The sequence below is a fragment of the Magnolia sinica genome, chromosome 3 (genome assembly GCF_029962835.1).
Source record: "Magnolia sinica isolate HGM2019 chromosome 3, MsV1, whole genome shotgun sequence".
Classification (NCBI taxonomy): domain Eukaryota; kingdom Viridiplantae; phylum Streptophyta; class Magnoliopsida; order Magnoliales; family Magnoliaceae; genus Magnolia; species Magnolia sinica.
Genome location: NC_080575.1, coordinates 90,505,559 through 90,529,713, shown reverse-complemented (window position 1 = coordinate 90,529,713; position 24,155 = coordinate 90,505,559). Strand labels below are relative to the sequence as shown.

The 24,155-nt window shown below is 40.8% G+C and overlaps 3 protein-coding genes across 8 annotated transcripts in view; 1 reads left to right on the top strand and 2 right to left on the bottom strand.

The window, feature by feature from the left end:
* Positions 1-24,155, bottom strand: part of LOC131240206 (probable ion channel CASTOR) — an 86,984-nt gene that overhangs the window by 4,158 nt on the left and 58,671 nt on the right. For 5 of the 6 annotated variants that reach the window (XM_058238319.1, XM_058238318.1, XM_058238320.1 and 2 more), the window contains one exon: positions 15,534-15,800. The exons of the other annotated variant lie outside the window; for it this stretch is intronic. In XM_058238319.1, the coding sequence (XP_058094302.1) occupies positions 15,534-15,800 (267 nt within the window). The remainder of the gene's footprint in view (positions 1-15,533; positions 15,801-24,155) is intronic. 6 annotated transcript variants of the gene reach the window in all.
* Positions 16,397-17,630, bottom strand: LOC131240208 (uncharacterized). The gene is given in 3 exon segments (XM_058238324.1): positions 16,397-17,455; positions 17,457-17,507; positions 17,509-17,630. Coding segments are annotated over 3 exon segments (213 nt in total). The 3' UTR covers positions 16,397-17,415.
* Positions 17,683-18,605, top strand: LOC131241350 (probable cytochrome c biosynthesis protein). The gene is given in 5 exon segments (XM_058240167.1): positions 17,683-18,001; positions 18,148-18,167; positions 18,169-18,203; positions 18,205-18,276; positions 18,278-18,605. Coding segments are annotated over 5 exon segments (774 nt in total).

Genomic DNA, 24,155 nt, shown 5'->3' with positions numbered 1-24,155 from the left:
CCGTTATACATTACGAGGTCATAAAGGCCGTAATAACCGTTATGGTAAAAAAGACCCGTAAAGGCTACCGTTACCGTTTTGGAATACCTTGTACGTGATAGTAAATTAGCCACAATACTAGGAACCAATAAGATAGATAACAAGGAGAAAGATGGAGAAAATGGAGAAACATATGCAATACCCTTACCCTCAATAGGTATTAGGGTACCATCTACTAGTTTCACATGACATAAATTTGGATTAGGAGTAAATGGAGAAAAAGAACTAGATGTACTTGTCATATGATCGGTATCCCTCGAATCAATAATCTAAGGACTTGACGCAGAAGTAGTATGAAAGATAGTGGATGTGCTACCTGTTTGGACCAAGGAAGTGGATGAGGAGGCCTTATTTTGAATGACATCTCTTGTGAGAATATTGTGTATATGGGATTGTGTATGGGTTATTAGTTGTAATATACTATGTATAGAGAAGCTCTAAATAAGCTTCCTTGTATAGTCTTGTTGATGCAGGACATGAAATTAAACATGATGTGTGAGATTTCAGGCTTAAAATCACCTCAGTTTAGAAACAATTACCCAAATTCCATATCCCACATAAAAACTCCAAACATTCAAGTAAAGGGGAATCTATGCGGGTCCAGGCCTATACAGGCTAAGATTAGACCAATAAAAATTATAAACCAAACGATGCTCAAAGAGAAATAGAAATCAACCACACATGCATAGCAAACAGTCCCTAATCCAAGGGATTCCCCAATCTCAATTCAAAGAATCCTAGGGTGAAAAAAGGGACAAATAAATTAGGTCTAATGCAAACTAAGGCTAGGGTTTAGGAAATAGGAATGAAAAGAGGAAAACCTGACCCGGAGAAAGCTCCTGCGTGCAGATAGTGGCCTGGGGCTGACGCACGTGCGCGGGTGGGCTGGCCGCACTTGTGATGGAAGCCCGCCTCCCTAAAGTGACACCTAGGCCTTGGTCGGTCAGTGGAGACCTCCAATCTCACCAAGTTTGACGATGATCCGACGTAAGGTAGAGGCGTAGTGCTCCGCCGAAGTTTCAGCCCTCCTGCAGGTTTAGATTCTGGAAACTGGCTGTAGGGGGATGAATAGCTGCAAAAGCTGAGAAATTCAAAGCAATAATGATGATAGAAGATGAGAGATATGGATGGAAGAGGGTAGGGGCGGATGGAGATAGATGTGGCTTCGCACCACAGTAGTTAGCCCTTAAAAAAGGGAGGGATTTGCACCCACTTTTGAATTCTTCCACAACTCACTAAGAGAGCAGAAAACTAAAGCAGGAATTTTTATTAAGCTTCAATGAATGAAAAGAACTATAAGGGGTGTCTATTTATAGGGAAAACCCTATACCCCAAAAACTCGCACTATGTGCGCAACCTATTACTTGGCGATGAAGTAAATTAAAATAAAAACCAAACAAAAAAAATCTAAAGCGTTCACGATATTCTAAATAATAACAATAAGCAAAACCTAAAATATGAAATCAATCCGATGAGTGGGCCACGATCATGAGATCCCATGATGGGCTTTTCTTAACTATCGGGCCCACCCTTTTGAACCAAAACTTCGTCTTCTAGCTAGGAGGCCCTCCCTGGACGTCGTCATCGAGCCAGATCGATGGTGGGGCCCTCCTGCGTATGTACGTGCGTAGGGGGGCGGTGTGCGCATGATGTCCCCATCAATTCTCCCCGGCCGCGAAGATTTCACCACTGGCGAAATAAAACTCCTGAACTGATCCAGGATGTCAGGATCAAGTCTCTGAAGCTCCTCCTCAGTGAGCCACGTGCTGTCTGAAGCTGGGCGTGACTTCCATTTAACCAGGTACTTCTGAAACCCGCCGTCCGACGTGGATATTAACTGATGGTCCTGAATATCCTCTATTTCCTCTCTAGGTGTGGGAACGGTAGGTATGTGAGGTAGAGGCTGAGAAAATGGGTCGGGAAGGGTAGGTATGGGACGTAGTAGCTGGGAAGATGGGTCAAGACGGTGGGTATGGGAGGTAGAGACCGGAAAAATGGGTCGGGACGGATAGGTATGAGAGGTAGAGGTTGAAAAAATGGGTCGAGAGGGGTAGGTATGGGACGTAGTAGCTGGGAAGATGGGTCGGGACGGATAGGTATGGGAGGTCGAGACTAGGAAAATGGGTCGGGAGGGGGCCATGGATCAAGGGAAAGGTCTGATGAATCAGGATGGTTAGGTAAAAGGCTGGACAATGCATCAATGGCCCCTTGAAATGCAACTAAATCATCTACATTGAATGTGGAATTAATTCTCATGGAGGGTGGAAGATTTGCCACATACGCATTGAGACCGTTTCGTTTTATAATTTTGACGGGTCTAGCGCCACGCACGTGTAACTGACGAACGGCCCTCGGAGGATACCGCTCAGGCCTGATGCGGACCATCATAGAGTCTCTTACATTGAATTCCTTGAAACATTTATGCTGGTCTGCAGAAAATTTGTAATGTTCATTACTAGTAGTGATCTTCTGCCTGATTTCTTGATGCCATGAATGAATGTGATGCACGAAAGACTCTGCAGGCTCTGACAGCCTATGAGACAGTGACATAGGGACAAGATCAATAGGTTTCTCAGGTTTAGAACCAGTAACGACTTCATAAGGACTGAGACCTGTGGACCTATTGACAGAACTATTAAACGCAAACTCAGTTGTAGGTATTACGGTGTCCCATGTTCTGGTGTGCTTTATATCCCTCCTAGGGAGAGACACATTCGGTAGATCATTAGGAAAGACATCATGAAACTCATTCACTACCGGAATGACCTCAGTAGGTAACTCTACACTAACCTCTGGTGCACACTCTCTAGCCACGAGGTTGCACATGCTGTACCCCTCAAAATAATGGTCTTGATGTCCCTCATGGGGTGGGGGTACGGGTGCACGCCCATGACTGATTCCTTGGCCACCTCCATTCATTGGTTTATCCTCCTGGCTACTTGCCTGAGATTGGCCATTTTCCCTAATGGTGGGATTTGTCCTGATGGATGCCTCTATTTGGTTAAGGCGTTGATCTATGTGTTGTTCCAAGTGCTTACCCCAAGACTCGATCTGCTGGGACAGCTTGTTTAGTGATTCTAGCAGTTGTTCCATGTTTAGTGTAGGGTGCTAGCCAAAACCATGACCCGTACGTGTGGGCGTACAACTTGCAACTCCACCTAAGGACTTTCTACGATGACTATACGAGACTAAATGATCCTATGAGACTCTATATGAGGGAAACTACGCAATGCTACTAAAATCCAACAATATAGTTGTCAAAATAAAGGAATAACAGAAAGTTACAGTAATGTAAATTGCTAACTTCCTGCTAACATAAATTTCAGCAACTAATATTAGGGACTATGGACTCCTAAAAGCTACATATGATGAAGTGAATGCATGATGGACTTAAACAAACTAACCCTAAACATGTAATGTATTCCCTTATAAGAACCCTAAGCTCTGATACCAAATTTGATGCAGAACATGAAATTAAACATGATGTGTGAGATTTTAGGCTTAAAATCACCTTAGTTCAGAAACAATTACCCAAATTCCATATCCTACATAAAAAGTCCAAACATTCAAGTAAAGGGGAATCTATGCGGGTCCAGGCCTATACAGGCTAAGATTGGACCAATAAAAATTATAAACCAAACGATGCTCAAAGAGAAATAGAAATCAACCACACATGCATAGCAAACAGTTCCTAATCCAAGGGATTCCCCAATCTCAATCAAGGAACCCTAGGGTGACAAAAGGGGCAAATAAATTAGGTCTAATGCAAACTAAGGCTAGGGTTTAGAAAATAGGAATGAAAAGAGAAAAACCGGATGAAAACCTGACCCGGAGAAAACTCCTACGTGCAGATAGTGGCCTGGGGCTGACGCACATGCACCGGTGGGCTGGCCGCACGTGTGATGGAAGCCCGCCTCCCTAAAGTGACACCTAGGCCTTGGTCGGCCAGGGGAGACCTCTAATCCCTCCAAGTTTGACGAGAATCCGATGTAAGGTCGAGGCGTAGTGCTCCGCCGAAGTTTCAGCCCTTCTACTGGTTCAGATTCTGGAAACTGGTTGTAGGGGGATGAATAGCTGCAAAAGCTGAGAAATTCAAAGCAATAATGATGATAGAAGATGAAAGATATGGATGGAAGAGGGTAGGGGTGGATGGGGATAGATGTGGCTTCGCACTACGGTAGTTAGCCCTTCAAAAAAGGAGGGATTCGCACCCACTTTTGAATTCTTCCACAACTCACTAAGAGAGCAGAAAAATAAAGCAGAAATTTTTATTAAGCTTCAATGAATGAAAAGAACTATAAGGGGTGTCTATTTATAGGGAGAACCCTATACCCCAAAAACTCGCACCATGTGCACAATTTATTACTTGGCGATGAAGTAACCTAAATTAAAAACTAATCAAAGAAATCTAAAGCATTCACGATGTTCTAAACAATAACAATAAGCAAAACCTAAAATATGAAATCAATCTGACGAATAGGCCACGATCATGAGATCCCATGATGAGCTTTTCTTGACTATCGGACCCACCCTTTTGAACCAAAACTTCGTTTTCTAGCTAGGAGGCCCTCCCTAGACGTCGTCATTGAGCCAGATCGATGGTGGGGCCCTCCTATGTATGTACGTGCGTAGGGGGGTGGTGTGCGTGCGCGTGTGCGCATGATGTCCCCATCACTTGTAAAGTGGTTATTTAAACCCACCTTTGGGTTGAAGAAATACAGAAAAACATTCTCCAGATTCTTGAGTTTACATGGTATCAGAGCGAGGTTTCTGAATCTGCCGCACGACCAGCGCTCCTCATTGAGATTCTGGCGGCCCATCATCAATTCCAACGCTCCCACATTGAGATTCTAGCAGCCCCCATCACTTCCTTCGCAAAGTGTTTTATGTTCGTAAATTATCTGCTAACTTGATTTCAGTTGCTCAACTAGTAGAAAAAAACTGTTTGGTTTTGTTTTCTCAGTCTGGTTGTTTTATACAGGATCTGGAAATAGGGAAGCTGATTGGGAAGGGCCATAAGAGAGGAAAGTTATTTACTTTGGAGTTCGATCCCAGAGTTGTCTCATCGCGTTGTTTCTTTCTTCCATCTTCTCATGATATTTCTTTTGCTAATAAATGCCGGAAACTTTGGCATAGTCGTTTAGGGCATCCAAATTCCAAAAATATGCTTTTCTTATTTAGATCTGGTCGTTTAAATGATGAAATCAACATTAGTCCTATTTCCATTGATATGAACTGTGTTAGTTACAAAGTGTGTAAATCTACTACATTGCCATTTTCATTGAGTAACTCTCGTACTCAGAATCTGTTTGATCTCGTTCATACTAATGTTTAGGATCCATCTCCCATCATGGCTCCTGGTGGTTCATTGTATTACATCATCTTTGTGGATAACATTTCAAAGCACACTTTGATTTATTTCATGAAGCACAAGTCTGAAGCATTCTCATGTTACAGATAATTTTCCTCATATGTGGAGACCCAATTTGCAAAGGAAATTAAAATTCTACGGTCTGACTCTAGGGGAGAATGTCTTTCGAGTTTGAGACTTTTCTAAGTTCAAATGGTACTATACATCAGCGAACGTGTCCTCACACACCGGAGCAGAATGAAGTAGCGGAACGAAAGAATCGACACATTACTGAAGTAGCAACCACCATGATGGAATATGCACGTGTTCCAAAATTTCTTTGGGCTGAAGCAAAATCAACAGCTGTGTATCTGATCAATCGATTACCTTCCAGTGTATTGGCTAACCGGAAAACTCCCACGTTCTTCCTTCATGATAAAGATCTAGATTATAGTCGGTTAAGAGTAGAGCTAGGCATTGGACTAAGTAGGATCGGATTGGGTCCAACTCGATCCGTTCCGAAATCTACGTGAGCTGATCCGAACTCTATCTATTCCGAAATCTACGTGAGCTGATCTGAACTCGATCCGATCCGGGATCGAGTCCGGGACACGTGGCCCGAACCGATCCGATGCACGGTTGGCCTGACCCGAACCAAGTCCGACTTGGTCAGGGAAACCGAGTCGGATCGGGTTGGGTATGATTCGGATCGGGTTAGGTTTGTGGGTCAAACTATGAGGTATGTGTTATATCCAAACCGTCCATCCATTTGTAGACTTCGTCTTAAGGCTTGAGCCGAAAAATAAGACAGATCTAAAGATCAGTTTGCCCACATTGCAAAAAAAGTGGGGATTGAACGTTTACCATTGAAATCCTTTTGGAGATCATAGAAGTTTCGGATTAATATGAAATTTGTTTTTCCTCTTTATCCATGTATTTTTAAGCTTAATAATAGATTAGATGGAAAATAAACGTTATGGTGGGCCCTACGAAGTTTTTAACGGTGAAAATCATTATTCTCACTGCTCTGTGGTGTAGTCCAGTTGATCTTTGGATATGATTTTTTTTTTTTTTTTGATAATGCTCCGAAATGATCTCGAAATATGGATGAACGTTGTGGATATAATAAATACATAACTGTGGGGCCCATGTAACTTTGATCTCATTTGAGCCATTCGTACAACTCGGAGCTTGAGGCATGTTACCGCTCGTCTTTGCACGAGACGTATTTGCCTGTCACAACCTATTAATGTGCTGGGCACGAAATGGATACAGGCTACGTCCACAGGACGCGGATTAGATACTGAGAGGTTGAGTTGGCGTCACCAAGTTCTGTGGGCCCCACTATGATGTATGTGTTATATCCACACCGTTCATCCATTTTTAGATATCATTTTATGGTATGAACCAAAGAATGAGGTAAATAAAAGTCTGTAGTGGACCACACTAAAGAAAACAGTGGGGAGAGTGATTTCCACTGTTGAAACTATCCTAAGGTCCATCATAATGTTTATTTGAAATCCAACCTATTAAAAAGTTTAAAAAAAAACATGAAATAAGGAAAACACAAATATCAGCTAGATCTAAAACTTTTGTGGCCCTTAGAAATTTTCAATGGTGGGCTTCACTGTCCCACTGTTTTCTGTGTTGGGGTCCACTAGAGCTTTGGATTTAACTCGTTCTTTGGATATTGCCTTAAAATGATCTCTCCAAATGAATGGAAGGTGTGGATACAAAACATACATCATGGTGGGGCCCATGAAACTTGTTGACGTAACTTCAGTAGCTAGTCTCGCTACTCAGCCTGCCTGTCACTGACGTGCTGTGCACGCAAGTGGTTGATGTGCACAACACGTCTCTTAGTAAACTATGTTGGGGCCCACCGTGAATGCATGTGATTTATCCACGCCGTCCATTTGTTTTTTCAAATCATTTTAGTGGTTGAACTCAAAATTGATGCACATCCAAAGCTCAAGTGGACCATACCACAAGAAAAAGTAGAAGTATTGATTTCCACCATTGAGTCACTCCGGATCGGATCGGATTGGTCTGGATCAGATCCATTCAGTTCGGATCGGTCCGAATTCACCATGATCCGACCTCAATTCGATGAACGGTCGGATCTGACTAATCCAAGTCGAACCGCACCGATCCAAGCCTTCGGTTCGGTTCGGATCGGGTAGGATCAGGTCGGATCCACCGGATCGGACCAGAAATGTCCAGCTCTAGTTAAGAGTGTTTGGATGCATTGCTTTTGTTCATCTTTCAGAACGAGAACGGGATAAACTAAGTCCTAGGGCAGCTAAATGTGTATTTCTTGGATATGGGGAGGATCAGAAAGGGTATTGTTGTTATGATCCATGTGCTCATTGTGTTCGTGTGTCTAGACATGTCACATTTTTTGAAAATTTACTATATTATAAAGTTGTTCATATATCTCCTTCAATTACCGTTGTTCCATCTTCCATTTCTCATATGTCATCATTTGAAGAAAATCATTCTCTGCCTCCTCCCACTCCTTTGCAGGTCTACCAACGCCGTGTGAAGCTTATCTCTCTTGGGTCCTCTCCCTCAGCCGCTCCTACTTCCGATCAGGTGTCCTCTTCTCCTACAGTGCAGGTAACTGTCCCACTTTCCACTATGATCCAATTACATCGTTCCAGTCATTCGTCTGTTCCTCCCTGTCGATTAAATCTTTTTGCCTCTCATCATGCTTTGTTTTCTGGATTAGATTCTTTGGTTGTACTTACTTCTTATTCTCAGGCATATACACAACCATGTTGGGTAAAGGCCATGGATGATGAGATTCAGGCACTCGAGGAGAATGCTACTTGGACGCTGGTTCCGTTACTTGAGGGGAAGCACGTGATCGGTAGCAAATGGGTATATACTATAAAATTAAAATCTGATGGGAGCTTAGATCGATATAAAGCTCGGTTTGTGGCCCAAGGCTATAAACAAGAGTATGGAGTTGATTATGATGAGACATTTGCTCCAGTGGGAAAAATGAAAACGGTCCATTCCTTGATCGCTATAAGTTCTTATAAAGGTTGGCAACTCAGTCAACTCGATGTCAAGAATTCTTTCCTCCATGTGAATCTCAAAGAAGAAGTTTACTTGAAGCAACCTCCCGGTTATAAGTCCAAGGATCCACACTTAGTTTGCAAGCTATCTAGAGCTTTATATGGACTTAAACAAGCACCAAGAGCATGGTTTGAAAAATTCCATGGGGTGTTAACCACAGCGGGCTATTCTCAAAGCCAATATGACTCATCACTGTTCGTTTTCAAGTCTGATTCAGGTCTTGTTGCTTTGTTGGTCTATGTTGATGATATTCTCATCACAGGAAGTGATGCTCAAGGAATTGCCGATCTCAAATCCTTACTTCACTCCTCAGTTCATATGAAGGATATGGGGCCGTTAACATTTTTTTTGGGTCTTGAAATCTCTCGTAATACTCCAGGTTATCTCATGAGTCAACGAAAGTATACCTGTGATTTGATCAAGCTAGCAAACCTTACAAATAACAAGACCCATGAGACTCCTCCAGAATTAAATGTCAAGTATGAGAAAGATGATGGAGACCTTCTCTCAGATGTTACATCCTATAGGCAGCTGGTAGGGAGATTAGTCTATCTCACTGTCTCGCCTGATATCTCATATGCAGTTCATGTTGTTAGCCAGTTTGTTGAGGCACCTTGCACATTGCATATGACGACAGTTCATCACATTATTCGATACCTTCGAGGTATCCTCAATCAGGCGCTTCTCTTTCCATCATTGCATGATCTACAATTCTCTGCTTACTTTGATGCAGACTGGGCAGGTTGTCCCATTTCACGACAGTCCACCACTGGCTATTGTGATTTCTTGGGACAATCATTGGTTAGCTGGAAGTGTAAGAAGCAAACCATGGTATCTAGATCCAGCACAGAAGCCGAATACTGTGCAATAGCAGAGGCATATAGTGAAATTACTTGGTTCCGGGGATTGTTGACAGATCTTGGGATTCATTTGTCTTTGCCGACTCCATTGTATGCTGACAATCTTAGTGCGATTTAGTTGGCTTCCAATCCAGTATTTCACGAGCGCACTAAACACATTGAAGTTGATTGCCACTTTGTGAGAGAAATACACAGCTGGAATTATTTCTCTTCCTCGTGTGACATTAGAGCTACAACTTGCTGATTTATTCACCAAAACTATGACCTCATCCCGTCATAGGTTTCTTCATGGCAAACTGATGTTGGTTCATTATCCCACATCAGTTTGAGGGGGGGTGTGAGAATATTGTGTATATGGGATTGTGTATGGGTTATTAGTTGTAATATACTATGTATAGAGAAGCTCTAAATAAGCTTCCATGTATAGTCTTGTAGAGTGGTTATTTAAACCCACCTTTGGGTTGAAGAAATATAGAAAAACTTCTCCAGATTCTTGAGTTTACATCTCTAGGGGTGTACACGAACTGAGCTAACTCAGTTAGCTCGCTCGACTCTACTCGAAAAAGCTCGATTTGACTCGGTTCGAAGCTGAGTTCGAGCTGGCACCAGCTCGACTCGACTCGACTCGGATCGAACCAGTTTGGTGACTCGGTTACTTTGATATTGATGTTGCTCACCAAGCGTTTGATGAAATGACTCAATGAAGTGTGGCCGGTGGCAAGAAAGGTATGTATATGAAACAAATACCCCTTTTTTTTTCTTGATTTTTATGTTGCTTAGAAGGTGCTTGATAAAATACTTGTAAAACCACTGCTGCTATTTTACATACAGTGAGATTTTGAAGGTGTAGTCCATGTGTTTGTGAAAATGCTACACAGGCGAACTCGGCTCGAACTGGGCTGAGCTACTGACCGAATCGAGCCGAGCTGGTCAGTCAGGCTCGAGGACCGAGTCGAGCCAAGTTTGAGCTGGGGTCAGCTAGTGGTCGAGCCGAGTTGAGCTGAGGCCAGCTTGACTTGGTTCAACTTGATGTACACCACTAGGCATCTCTTAACAAAGTATCATATTCGGATTTTGGGAGAAAAACCACATCACCAATTGATGAAACCACAAGAGAAGTTGAGTAAGGTATCGCCACCCCAACAGTAATTTGAGAGTCCTAGTCACCCGGGTAGTAGAATTGGCCACTTTACCCTGTGAATGACTATGAAGAACCCAACAATAGTTAACTGTGTGTTCATGTCAGCCACAAGGAGTACACATCCAATCCATGCCACAACCATGGACTCAATCACCATCACGCCCACCTCTTCCTGTAACACGTCCACGACCAACACCAATATGATCAAAGTTTTTTAATCCTGTCATTAAGGTAGATTTTTCGACCATAGTTGAACCCATGGTTGTCCGACGCTTTTCATCACATAATATCAAAGCATATACACTATTAACCGGTGGTAGAGAAGGTGATCCAAGAATTTGAGCACGAACTGGTTCAAAATCAGTATTAAGACCTACTAATAACTCGAATATTTGTTTCTTTTCTATAATTTTTTATAAGCCTCCGCATCTGTAAAACACACATATGGAAGATCAGTGAGGAATGATAACTCCTGCCACATACCACACATCTTGGCCTAATTATCAAATACACATCTCTCCCCTAGTCGCAAGTGACTAATCTCCTAATAGATGTTATAAATCCGAGCCATATTATTATGACCATCATACAATTCATAAGCCGTCAACCAAATCTAACGAGCAATGGATAGCATAAAAGGACATTCACTAACTTCTGTTTCCACAGAGTTTAAGAACTAGGATATAACCAACATATTGTTTGATTTCCATTTAGCATGTTAGGGATTAGTGGTAGAGGATGGTTCTTTTATACTACCATGTATATATCCTAACTTCTCTTTGGTTCCAATAAACATCTCAACTTGATTTCAGTTTATGTATTGTAATCTGCAGGCCAGGGTACTCAGAATGAGCAACTAATCATTCCATTATGAAATTGACGGGGTCTACAGTCTTAGGTGTGGATGATGAAGCCATATAGAATCTCAAACAACCAATGCAAAAATAATGTTATAAGCAACAATAGCAAGGAGAACGAACTACCATAATAAGAAATTCCAATGAATATCCAATCCCAATCATACACGGAAGAGGTTTTGCGGCAAAAAAAAAGGCTAAAAAAATATTAATAACTCGATTGCTATCCAAAAATATGGTTGATGGAAATTATGACCAAAAAATACTAAAAAATCTACCGTGATAGAAAAAGTCAGCAAACCCTATCCAAAGTAACACAAAATTCTCTTCAACAGAAAAATTCAAACAAACCTTAGTCGAGGCAACCCAAAATCTGCTTCAACTTAAACCGGATGTTGAAAATCTGGAGAAGAAACAACTTAAAAAATCTATCAAACATGAATGTCCAGCAATACCCCCAATCATTCAGCAAAAACTGGCAAGTCCTTCAGAAAAAATCTTCTTCAAAAACAGAATTGAAGAAAAATATCCAGCAACATCTTTAATTGGACGGTAAAAAAATCAGCAAGGGCCTGAAATCTAAAAACACCATAATTTAAAACCCCATAAAAAATTTCCAACCGCAAGCCACCCTACTCTCACAAATCACAACAAGTCAGCGAGGAAAATGCCTCGTGACTCTCAAAACAGAAAAAGGAAAATGAAGAAAAAAAGAAAGAAGAAGAAGAAGAAGAAGAAAAAACCCTAGAAGAAGAAGAAACCCTGGGAACTCTTTGGCTTTGATACCATGTTAAGAAGAAGATAATTTGAGAGAAAGAGAACATATTGGGTTGGGATGTCTAACCCTTTTATATTTATAATAGTAGAAGAAAAAGTAAAATTACATTGATGCCCTTATATGAAGGAACAACTAAGGGAATACTAAGGGACAACTAAAGAAAGCATGAAACGAAGATAAAAGGCTGAAAAATTAAGAACAAAGGCCCACAACATAAAAATTACGGACAAAGGCCCATATCATATAAGACTTAGGTGTATGTACCTATGGGCCCAATCATAGGCCCATGCACATACACCCATAGGTCTTAGAAAGCAAACACGTTTGTTGGGAGCAAGGAAACTGGGTTATATCACGGGCAATAAGAAGCCTGTTGCAGATGACCCATCTCATGACGATTGGGAAGTTAGAATCTGATAGCAGTGCCATGGCTTCTTAACTCCATACAACTTAACATAACCGAGGTTTATTATTTTGAAAAATAACAAAAGATATATGGGATACCATTATTAGGACAACTCTTCTATGTACTAACAAATTAAACACAATGTTTTATTTCACCCTTCATTTTTATTTTTATTTTAACAAAGGTAACAAAACTTCTATTGAAAAGAAGAAGTGCCGAGATGGTGCAAACTATAGCCCAAAAGGAAAAATACAAAAATAATAAATAAATAAAATACACTTTCGCAAAGCATTTTGAGACAAGAAGCCCATTCAACTACATGAAAAATTGCCCTACTTGCAACCCACTCCTCCCTCTTGCTTTCACCTTGGAAGCACCTTCCATTTCTTTCTCCTCAAATCACCCACAAAACAACCAATAAGCCTCCACAAGACCTTCACTTCCTTTCAGAGATCCACACCATGCCATGCTATGAAAAGATACTCAATTGAAAGAAGTATGGACCAAGCTAAATCAAACCTTCTTAGAATTTCATTCCACACTTGGCGTGCGAAGGGGCAATGGATGAACAAATGATTATATGACTCGGCATTAGATATGCACATAAGACAAATACTAGGAAGCATCATTGATCACTTTTGAAGATTATCAATAGTCAAAACTCTTTTCCTTCCCCACAAGCCACCGGAGGCCACAATCTTTAGAGGAGCTCCATAATGCCACACATGACACGTCTACTCAAGCTCCTCACCTCTCCATGAGCATGAAGTAGAAGGACCGTACTGAGAAGCAACCTGATATGCCTTTCATCCAAATCATCCTAGCATGGTCATTGCTCACTGGGCGGCAAAGATGCAAACACTCCATTAGTGACACGCTCATTCACTTATTCATCACAGAGGTTAAGGTGACAAGGCGGGGACCACAAGATAGACTCTCCACATATTGAGGTACACCTAGCAACTACTATACTGTGATTCAGGTCTAGGCGGGCCATTTTCGGGAATCTAATTTGTAAAGGTAAATCACTAATGCAAGGGCATTTTCACAACGGGCTCAAGTGGGGTCGCTTGTGGGATGCAGGGGCATACTCGGGATGGGTGCGGCCCACGGAGGAGGTCTCATGTTCAAGACTCCTCATCGGGGGTGATTAATGTGCATTTCACACCAGGCTCGAGTGGGGTAGCCCGTGGGATGCGGGGACACATTCGGGGTGGGCGGCCCATGTGATTTGGGGCCCACGAAGGGGGATCGGCCAAGGTCCTAACCCATGCGATGTGGGGCCTGAGCTATGAGATAAAGGGATTAATTCGCCATACTCTAACAGTTCGAGCTTTTAGAGCAAGTGGTTAATTGTCCTGCATCAAATTGGTATCAGAGTAGGAGGTCTCGTGTTTGAGACTCCTCACTGGGGGTGATTAATGCAAGGGCATTTTCACACCGGGCTCGAGTGGGGTCGCTTGTGAGATGTAGGGGCACACTCGGGATGGGTGCGGCCCACGGAGGAGGTCTCGTGTTCGAGACTTCTCACCGAGGGTGATTAATGCGCATTTCACACCAGGCTTGAGTGGGTAGCCCGTGGGATGCGGGGACACACTCGGGGTGGGTGGCCCATGTGATTTGGGGCCCACGAAGGGGGTTCAGCCGAGGTCCTAACCCATGCGTTGTGGGGCCTGGGCTATGAGATAGAGGGATTAATTCACCATACTCTAATAGTTCGAGCTTTTAGAGCAAGTGGTTAATTGTCCTGCATCAATCACCCATCCAAACATCCTCCCAAAGGTGGATCTTCCCCCTGTTCTCTAAAGAGAAGCCAATCCCTTCTTTAAATTTGACCTTCACACTAGAGATCTCTTTCCAAACAACAGAAGCTCCATACAATGAAAAGTCCCTAGTCACCCCTCCAAACATCCACTAATTTGTAAAGGTAAATCACCCCTCCAAACATCCTCCCAAAGGCGGATCTTCTCCCTGTTCCCTAAAGAGAAGCCAATCCCTTCTTTAAATTTGACCTTTACACTAGAGATCCCTTTCCAAACAACAAAGCTCCATACAATGAAAAGTCCCTAGTCCACCATCTGCCCTCATGATACCTGTACTTGGCTACTTGCTAGCAACAGTCTCCCTCCAAGGAGCCCCCTCCTCCATTCCAAACTACTACCACAATTTACCCAGAAGTGCCAGATTCATTGACTCCAAGTCTCTTATACCGGCTCCAACCGCATCATAGGATATACACACCTCTCCCTTCAATTGACTTTTGTCAAATAAGATTCAAGTTGAAACTTTAATCACTTTTCATGGTATTCGAACTGCATGGAAGGATTTGAACAACACTGTAATTACATCTCTCACTTTTAACAGATTGGTCAGCTTATAAATCAGTGTCTTCATCAGCAACAAATGGAAGTTGTTATGATCATCTGTGAAGATTTTTTTGGGAAACTGATCATCTCCATAGTTTTTCTAGGAGTTCACATGCCGTGGCAACAAATTCAGACATAGGTTTTGGATTAAATATAGGTTCAGGTCCTTCCACGCAAATCATGGGAATTCCTGTTTTGAACTAGGATTTGAAAAGACGATCAAAATAGTTGTACAAGGCCATGAGATGACGATGACGATGACGACATTTTGGTTCAAGAGAGACTATAACCTTACATCAAGGGTACTTAGAGCCCGTCATCTCCCCTCCACAAAGGGTGCGTCCTACAGTAGGACTCCTACCAACTCAGTTAATGGGCAGTAGACAAGTATATAGTTTTGAAAAACATATCTCCAAGTACAAAAGAAATTTTCTACAATGCACATTATCTTTACCACACCTACAGGATCCAACCAGAATGTTATTGTTTCAAAAATTCCTGCAATGTTTTCTTTTCTTTTCTTTCTTTTTCTTTCTTCTTCCTTTTTTTTTTTTTTTTTTGAAAGGTAATTTTCCTACAATGTTTTGAAATGACAAAATGCAAAAACAATTGGGAAACGAAATATAAAAGGAATTTCAGCAGGAAAAGATACCTCCTCAGCAAACAGCTCTTCCAACACATCATTTATTTGTCGGTCCTCTGCAACCATGGCCAATGCCATACTGACAAGCTCATTCGATAAAACATAATCGCTGATCTTTGACATGGATAATAAATTTTTGGTCCTTGGGTCCAGAATTTCACTTATTATAACTGATTTATCCGATGCTTGTTGCATTTCTCCCATCCAAGAACCCTTGGAGAAGCTTCCTCTATGAACATGGGTGACCATAGCTTCTCTGTAAGGGAGACGCTTTGCCTGCAAAAAGAGAAAACCAAAAATGTATTGTTCGTTAGTGAAAAGAACCAAAAATTTACATATATCGTGAATTGTGAAGAGTCAGAGACACTTGTGATCATAGTCCTCCATTTGTCAAAAGGTGGCATAAACTTACCTAAAGAACTAATCTGAAGTGGTTAGAGCAAAATAGTTTACACATTGTGGTATGGTTTCACGAATCTTCTATAATGGATGCCACTTCCATAGTACACTTCTTTGATGGTTGGGGTAGTACAAAGATTTATTTGTACCTTCTGTCACGACTCCAATACCCATTCCCACTTATATTTATTCACACACTAGGTTAAGGGTCAAGAAAAGTAGTGGCCATCAGTAGACACTTCCAATCAAAAAAGGCCCAAGATGGGGATTTAGGAGAGAAGTAGAACAAAAAGTGATATGTTATTGATTTATCAAAGGTTCCACTTTTGATGTGAGTCTAGGGTTTAGGTCCACAATTACCTTTGTGTGGATTTCAATTGAAAAATCCATGTGTTGTTGGAAATTCTAAATGATAGCTAGTAATTATAAGAATAATGGCGGTTGTCAGCAAACCTTCTCTCTCTCTCTCTCTCTCTCTCTCTCTCTCTCTCTTTTTTTTTAATAATAATTTCTCCGGCCTCAGTTTTGTGATGTTAGACATGATCTGACACCAAAACATGCTCAAACGACAATCAACAAAATTAGCAACTTAATTTGGTTTGTTTTCACATGGAGAGACACATAAGCAAACATGAAACAGAGCACCCTAGATAAGTTATTTCCAACGCATCAAGACATTCTTAAAATTTTATTGTTCTAAACATTTATACATATCTAAAATCATATTGTAACACATTTTTGTGTTATTATGGCACATTTGCATAAACATGCCACACTGGCTTGTCCCAATGTAGTTGGGTGGTGCTGGGATCCATTGGGGAGCTTTTCTTAGCTATGGTCGAATAGGACTAAGCGCAATGGGGATGATTTTGTAATCGCTATCCGAATCCTGATAAAGAGGACAACAATGACTCTTGCGTTTTATGTCTTACGGCTTTTGCATCTATTCTGTAGCTTCTTTGGATTTTTTTTTTGGGTTTTGCCAAACTCTTTTTTGTTCCTCATTACGAACAAAAAAGTAGGGTTGCGCCCCAATTGTACACTTCCTTCGTTCCATGAATCCTTGATGACTCTGAACTTAACTCACGAAGGAACCAGACCTTTGACGGGCCAACCATTTTTTATGCGCCGCTTTAGCCTAGAAGGAAAATGAGCTTTGCTCTCCTTACTAATGGGGGAGCTAGGCACTCCCTTGGGTTTTATGTCTTAAGGCTTTTACCTCCTTTTTTGTAGCTTCTTTGGATTTTTTGGTCTTGCTAAACTCTTTTTTGTTCCTCATTACGAACAAAATAGTAGCGTTGTGCCCCAATTGTACACTTCCTTCGTTCTATGAACCCTTGTTGATTCTGAACTTAATTTGCGAAGGAACCAGACTTTTGACAAGCCAGCCCTTTTTTATGCGCTACTTTACCCTAGAAGGAAAATGAGCTTTGCTCTTCTTAGTAATAGGGGCGCTAGGCATTCCCGTGGTTCTCAGGAAGGAAAAAGTGACTCATCTGTTGTTGCATCTGGCACGAGATGAAAAAGAGAGCTTTGTTTATCGATGAACAACAAATTGACTCCGTTGTTGGCATTGCTTTGTTTCTCTCCTTTCCTATCAACAATTTCTGATCCATTTGTTCAAAATTTCTTCGTTCCTACTGAACCGCTTGCAAAATCAAATCCTGTTCCAGAAGATCCTATATCAACCATACATCATCCTCGCATTTATGCTGGAGACATTACCAGTGCTATAGGCTTTGGCTTATGTAGATAAACAATGACGAATAGGATTGTGGCATTCCACTCATTGCCAATGTGGAAGGATGCTGCCAAAAAGAATGGAACGCCGATTTGCTTTGTTGGATGTGTCGGATCTTCTAGAATAAGCAAGCTATTTACCCTCAAATTCAGACATGTGGTCACAAAATGCCATCCTGCTCTATTATTGCATAGCAATATTAGCCTGCTCATGCTGCTTCGGTGGCGCTTTTTCACCTTATCTTTGCTTTGGATAAGAGTGTTGATGGACACAAGGAGGGAGCACGCGAATTGTGTCGTTCGGGACGGAAAGAAAGATGCCACTACTTCGCCTCTTTGTTGGATCACCAGTGCAAACACACTGGTCTCTGACCAGGACCAGGAACTATTTTGAATTTGGATCTTGACATGTCGATGGCTTTTCACTATAGGCATCTCGTAGGGAAGTTGGTGGGCTCATCATGAATTAGGTCGGGGTGGCTAGTGGATTCAGGATCTCATAGAAAATGCTTCTTTTATGCCTCGTGTATTAGCCAATTTGTATTCATTCAGTAATTCTACCCCTTCTGAATTCTTGGACCTCACTTCTTAATATTGTGACTCTTCCATATTGTCTCAGGAACCTTAGTACCATTCGGATTGCTAGCTCTTGTTCATTGTTCTGCTACAGATTATAAACAAGGAATCTTTTTATGGCGGTTCTTCCTTCTAATGACCAGCATATCTATGATTCTTTTCTCCAAAATGAAGCCACAAGCATTGGTCTGCAAAACCTATAAAAAAGATATGGTTGCTACACGAAGTACTCTTGTGCACCTACATCACTCAGCTTGCACACAACCCCGCCTTGATATGTTATGGAAGAATTTAGCTTATTGTTGGGCTGGTTATCTAGAGCCAAGTAATGGGCTACAAGATTTTGTCCCATCTGCAGCGCTTTGAAGGTCACCATGGCGTGGCTGAATGTAGAGCAGTCCACTCCTACAACATTTGATCAGTAGATTATTTAGTACTATGGAAGATGGTCAAGGAAGCTTGCTTCCAAGTCACTGCACTAGATGGGCTTGTAGTCATAGTAATCGGCCCAAAATATCTCTATGCTTTACTATACTATACTACCTCAGATATATGGGGAATTATATCGCTCTTCGATTTGCAGAATAAAGCCTACAAACTCTTTGTTTTATGGAGAATCTCTCCACACCATGCAACCGAATCACAATGGATCGAAGCCCTCCTTTTCCTTCCAATTAGTGAGATTCTCCAGTGTGGCCGACCCTAACTACATGGGAATAAATCCTTCTTCCTTGGAATTGAAACTTTCACCAATTTCCACTGACGAGCTTTCTCGTGAGCTCTTTCTTCTTAGGAACATCTTGAAATCGAGTGGGCAACAAGAATATGCATCAACCAATCCTTAAGGACCTATTTGAAATACGAGATTAAATGGTATTGAATTGCATTAGGTTGAATTGACACAATTATTACATAATGATTATATGTCCGGAGATACCATGGTATTTTGACTGTCCAATCCCACGTTTAGGATCAAATTCTTCCTTTGGGAAAAACACTGTAGTAAGTGAAACCTGCATTTGGTGGACCATGTAATTGTAATCAACGGACCAGATTTCACAACTGATGCTAGTCACCTGTATGCACATGCAACTCGATTGTCACATGTTAAGGGCGCATATGGATGGACGGTGTGGATAAAACACAAGCATCAACGTGGGGCCCACAGATGTAGTGGATTTTGAAATCCACCAGAAATGATGTCATATCTCCAGCTGGGATTGGATGATATGATACTTGGATTAATACAATCCTTCCCATCACTTCCAAATGTCGGATGGAATTTACATTGGACAAAATGCAATTCCATCCCACCTAATCCCACATTCCAAAGATGCCCTAATTTGTCCCATGTAGTCGACATTCGATGAACTTTGCTTCCCAGCCACTTGCCTCCTTATGTGGAAATGCTTCTCATGATCTCCAGCTCTTTCTTACCAACTCGTTCTCCACTAGGCATCTAGGCAAACTGGCCGGGTTAACTCAATGTAAAGAAAGTCAATGAGTGCTTACTAATAATGAAAAGTGAACATCTATTAGGCAGAGCAAGAAAGAAAGGTTGTCAATGCGAGTAGGAAAGAAAGGTGGGGTGGCTAGCTTAGTGATTGTATTCAATCTAAAAGGTTAGCTAAGTCACCAGTGTTGTTAAATGCGATCGCATATGCAGAATATACAATTATATGCGATGTACGCGATTGCACATCTGCTAACGGTTAAAAATCTGACTATTGGAACTTTTTTTCCTTTTGCAAAAAAACCAACTTTTTCCCTATAAAAGGGCACCCAAACCTCCTCCATTTGCAACATTATCACTCCAAACTCTCTTTTACTCTTTACATTCTTACTTCCAAGCAAGGCGTTCCATATCCGTTACGATATGCCCGTAAAGACTGATACGTATAGGTAACGGCCATGACCGTTACGCGATAAGGGGGTGAAATGAAGCAGCTGGTTTTGTCGGATCGTATCGGATGTTACGGTGGCTGTAAAGGCCACTATAGGGCATGACGCCCGTTACCCTCGTAACAGTAAAAAAACGACCACTTTTTTTTTTTTTTTTTTTCCATTTTTCTCCTCATTTTTTATCCCACTTTTCTCATTCCAAAAACTCTCATAGATCATTTTACAATAGATTTCGACCACTCGTATTATAGTTTTTAAGATTAAAACCATAGATTGAAGTGATTTGAGCGAATAGAAGCTCGGAGGGCCTCTTTTTTTTTCTTTTTTTTTTTTCAAAAAATTGAAAAAGTAGTATTTATGCTTCTTTTTTTTAATTTTTTTAATTTTTTAATTTTTTTTTTCTGATTTCTAGTTCTATTGTGATGTGTAAACATTATATACATATAATCATGTTCACAAATTCACTAAACAACACGATACAACACTCTCACCAAAGAGTGGACCGTTACACTACCATAAGCATATTCAAAACAAAAATGAATACATATTTGGAATATCCTAATCTTACTTTTCTTCTTCTCCATTCATTCATTCTATCTATCTCTTCATTCATTCATTGTATTTATCTTCATTCATTCATTCTCTAGATTCTAGAATCTACGATTCTACATAGTACATACATACAATCTAGTTCATTCTACATTCTATTTCTCTCTTACATTCTAATATTCTATTTCATCTTCATCCATTCTAGTTTCCAATCTACATTCTACATTCTTTCTCTAGTCTACATTCAATTCATTCATTCAAACTCTCTCTCTCTCTCTCTCTCTCTCTCTCTTCAAGACAATCATTTTCTACAGACATTCTACATTTCTCACTCTCTCTCTTACAGTCTATTTCAAGAGTAGGCTCTAAGCTACAACCTACAAGTCATAACTCACAACAATAAGACTCAAGAGTGAAGAAAGTCTCAATTCTCAAGACAAGAATTTAGGTTCAAACTTGTGTTGTGTACTTGTGTAAGTGTAATTGATTTGTGTAACTCTCTCCCTCTCTCTTTCTCTATTCTCTATCTCTATCTCTTCTACGTCTATAAGTGTAACTCCCTCTCTCTCTCTCTCACTCTCTCTCTCTCTCTCTCTCTCTCTCTCTCTCTCTTTTCTTTCTTTTTTCTCTCATACAACTACAAGTGTAAGTGCGTAACTCTCTCTCTCTCTCAATCTATCTCCCCCCCTCTTTCTATTTTTCTTCTCTTTTACAAGACTACTACAAGTCTATAAGTACTAGTGTAAGTGTTTAACTCTCTCTCTCTCTCTCTCTCTCTCTCTCTCTCTCTTGTACAACTACAACTCTACAAGTGTAAGTGTGTAACTCTCTCCCTCTCTTCCATTTATTCTCTAATCTTTACTTTAGTCTTTCGTTTTTACAATTAACAAGAAGAAATTACCGTGTCTTATTCTTTCCAATATTCTTCTTTGAAACCCAAGTCTAATATCCCAGGTTGGAAGCACAGGTATTATCGCAGTGCTACGGGAAAGACCCACATATCATTTGACTTATGTGGGTATGTGAGTTCCGGTGGCATTGCGTGAAACAAGCAATGCCTTGTACATACATCAGGATCAAATGCAAGAGCATGTCCCAATATTACTCTAGAAATACGAAGGAAAATAATGGAGTACATGGATAAACAAACAGGAAAGAAATACGATAATGTCGCACATCAATAGGAATTTATAGAACAAGAAGCATATGAGAATATAAATGTAGTTGATGTGGATGAAGCTAGCCCAACCCCCCATGTCGACAAGCTGGTCTAGACCACCGGCCTTGAAAAGAGTTTATGAGCATGGTTCGTGGATAGATGATGTAGACCACATCCCGTAGACTACACCTCGAGGATGTGGTTAACCAAAACAGTCGGGGCAAAGGGCCCGCTCAAACCACATTAGAAAACCGATATAATAAAAAAGATAGGAAAACCACGATTCAACATATCGCAAAGTGGTTTTACCAAGCCGGTGTTATTTTCAACACTGTTAAGCTAAAAAACATCAAGGTTATGGTTGGGGCAATAGGTCAATTTGGACCTGGTCTTAAACCTCCTTCATATCACGAAGTGACAGAGACATGCCTCAAAGTTGAGGTTGATTATAGACGATCCTTCATTGTCGAATATAAGGAATTGTGGAAAACTTATGGTTATACACTCATGGCCGATGGATGGACCGATAAATCCAGTCAGACTTTTTAATAAAATTTTTGGTGAATTGTCCAGTTGGGACAATGATCTTGAAGTCTGTAAATGCATCGGGCCATCCTCATACAACAAATTACTTGTTTAAATTACTAGATAGTGTAGTAGAGGAGGTACGAGAAGAATACGTTGTTCAGGTAATCACGGACAATACAGCTTCGTATGTAGCTGCCTATCGTCTTCTTATGGAGAAGAGGTGCCGTTTATTTTGGACCCCTTGAGAGGCTCATTATGTTGATCTTATGCTAGAAGGTATATGTAGGTTATATTTAAAAGTGCTTGCAAGGGCTAAAAGAATCATAATCTTTATGTACAAACACGCCCTTCTTCTCCATCAAATGAGAAAACACATTGAGTGTAACTTGCTACGTTCACCAGTCACCCGTTTCACTATAGTCTTCTTAACACTACAAAGATTGCATTAAAAAAAATCCGAACTTAGAAGCTTTGTAGTGTCAGCCGATTGGACAAATGGACCTTGGTTAAAGAACATTGAAGGGAATTTAGTTCAACAAACCATCCTTTCGTAAATTTTTTGGAAACAAGTAATAAAGACAAAGTGTCTGAACACTTGATCACTATGTTGCGATTGGTGGATGGAGATGAGAAACCACCAATGAGTTACATATATGATGTGATGGAGAGGGCGAGAAATAAAATCATGGATCATTTTAACTATAGAGAGAGTGATTACAAGCCCATTTAAAGATATTATAGATAGAAAATGGGGTAGCCAAATGTCATCTCTACTTTATTCAGGTGCCTACATCCTTAACCCAGCTTGTTTATTTGCTTCCCCCGATTCGCTAGAATCACAGATTACGCATATGGTTGGATTTATTGATGTGTTGGAAAGAATGGTTCTAGATAAAGAAGAACATGACAAGATCTCAGCTATGTTGGACTTTTATACAAAGGGTGAGGGTGTATTCTCAAGAGATAGTCATCGGGCATAGGACAATGAAATTACCCAGTAAGTATGAATGACTTAAGACTCTTACAAATAGTTTTTTACAATCCAATCTACAAATTCTAACCTACTTAAACTATTTTTCTCAGTTGCCTAGTCAACTGCCTATGGAGTGGACCCAAATAGGAAGGATCCGTCTTTAAAGCAGTTGGCCATGAGGATTTTTGGATTCACGTGTTCTGCTAGCGGTTTCGAGCACAACTGGAGCATGACCGAGGCAGTAAGTTTGGAAAACGTTATAGTTTGAGAGTTAAAAGTTGCAACTTATAAGTTATAAATAAGTCGAAGTCCAAGTAAGCTAATGCACTTTCTTTCATGCATATTCACACCAAGAAAAAGAATCATTTTGAGCAAAAAAAGGTCAACGACTTGGTCTTCGGCCAATACAATCAAAAGCTGCAAGAACGATTATAGGCCAGAAAAGTCTAGTTTCTATGACCCTATTTGCTTAGATGAGTTGGATGCATATAATGAGTGGCTCGTAAAGACGGAGTACATGATCTTTGCTGGCGAGGAGTTGACATGGGCCCAAGTTGAAAATGTTGCATTCGGATTAACACTTAAAATTTGGGGGAGTAGTAGCAATCAGCCGATGTAAGAGATTGAGGACATACAAGAAGGAAATGAATCAAATGATCAAGTTAAAGATCAACCGTTGGATGTTGATGAACTACTAGTGCATACAGACGATGAAGAAACAAAAGAAGATGAGGTAAATGTGGAAGAAGGAAATGACTTTAATGATGATGACAATGATGACAATGGTGGTGATTAAATGCCACAA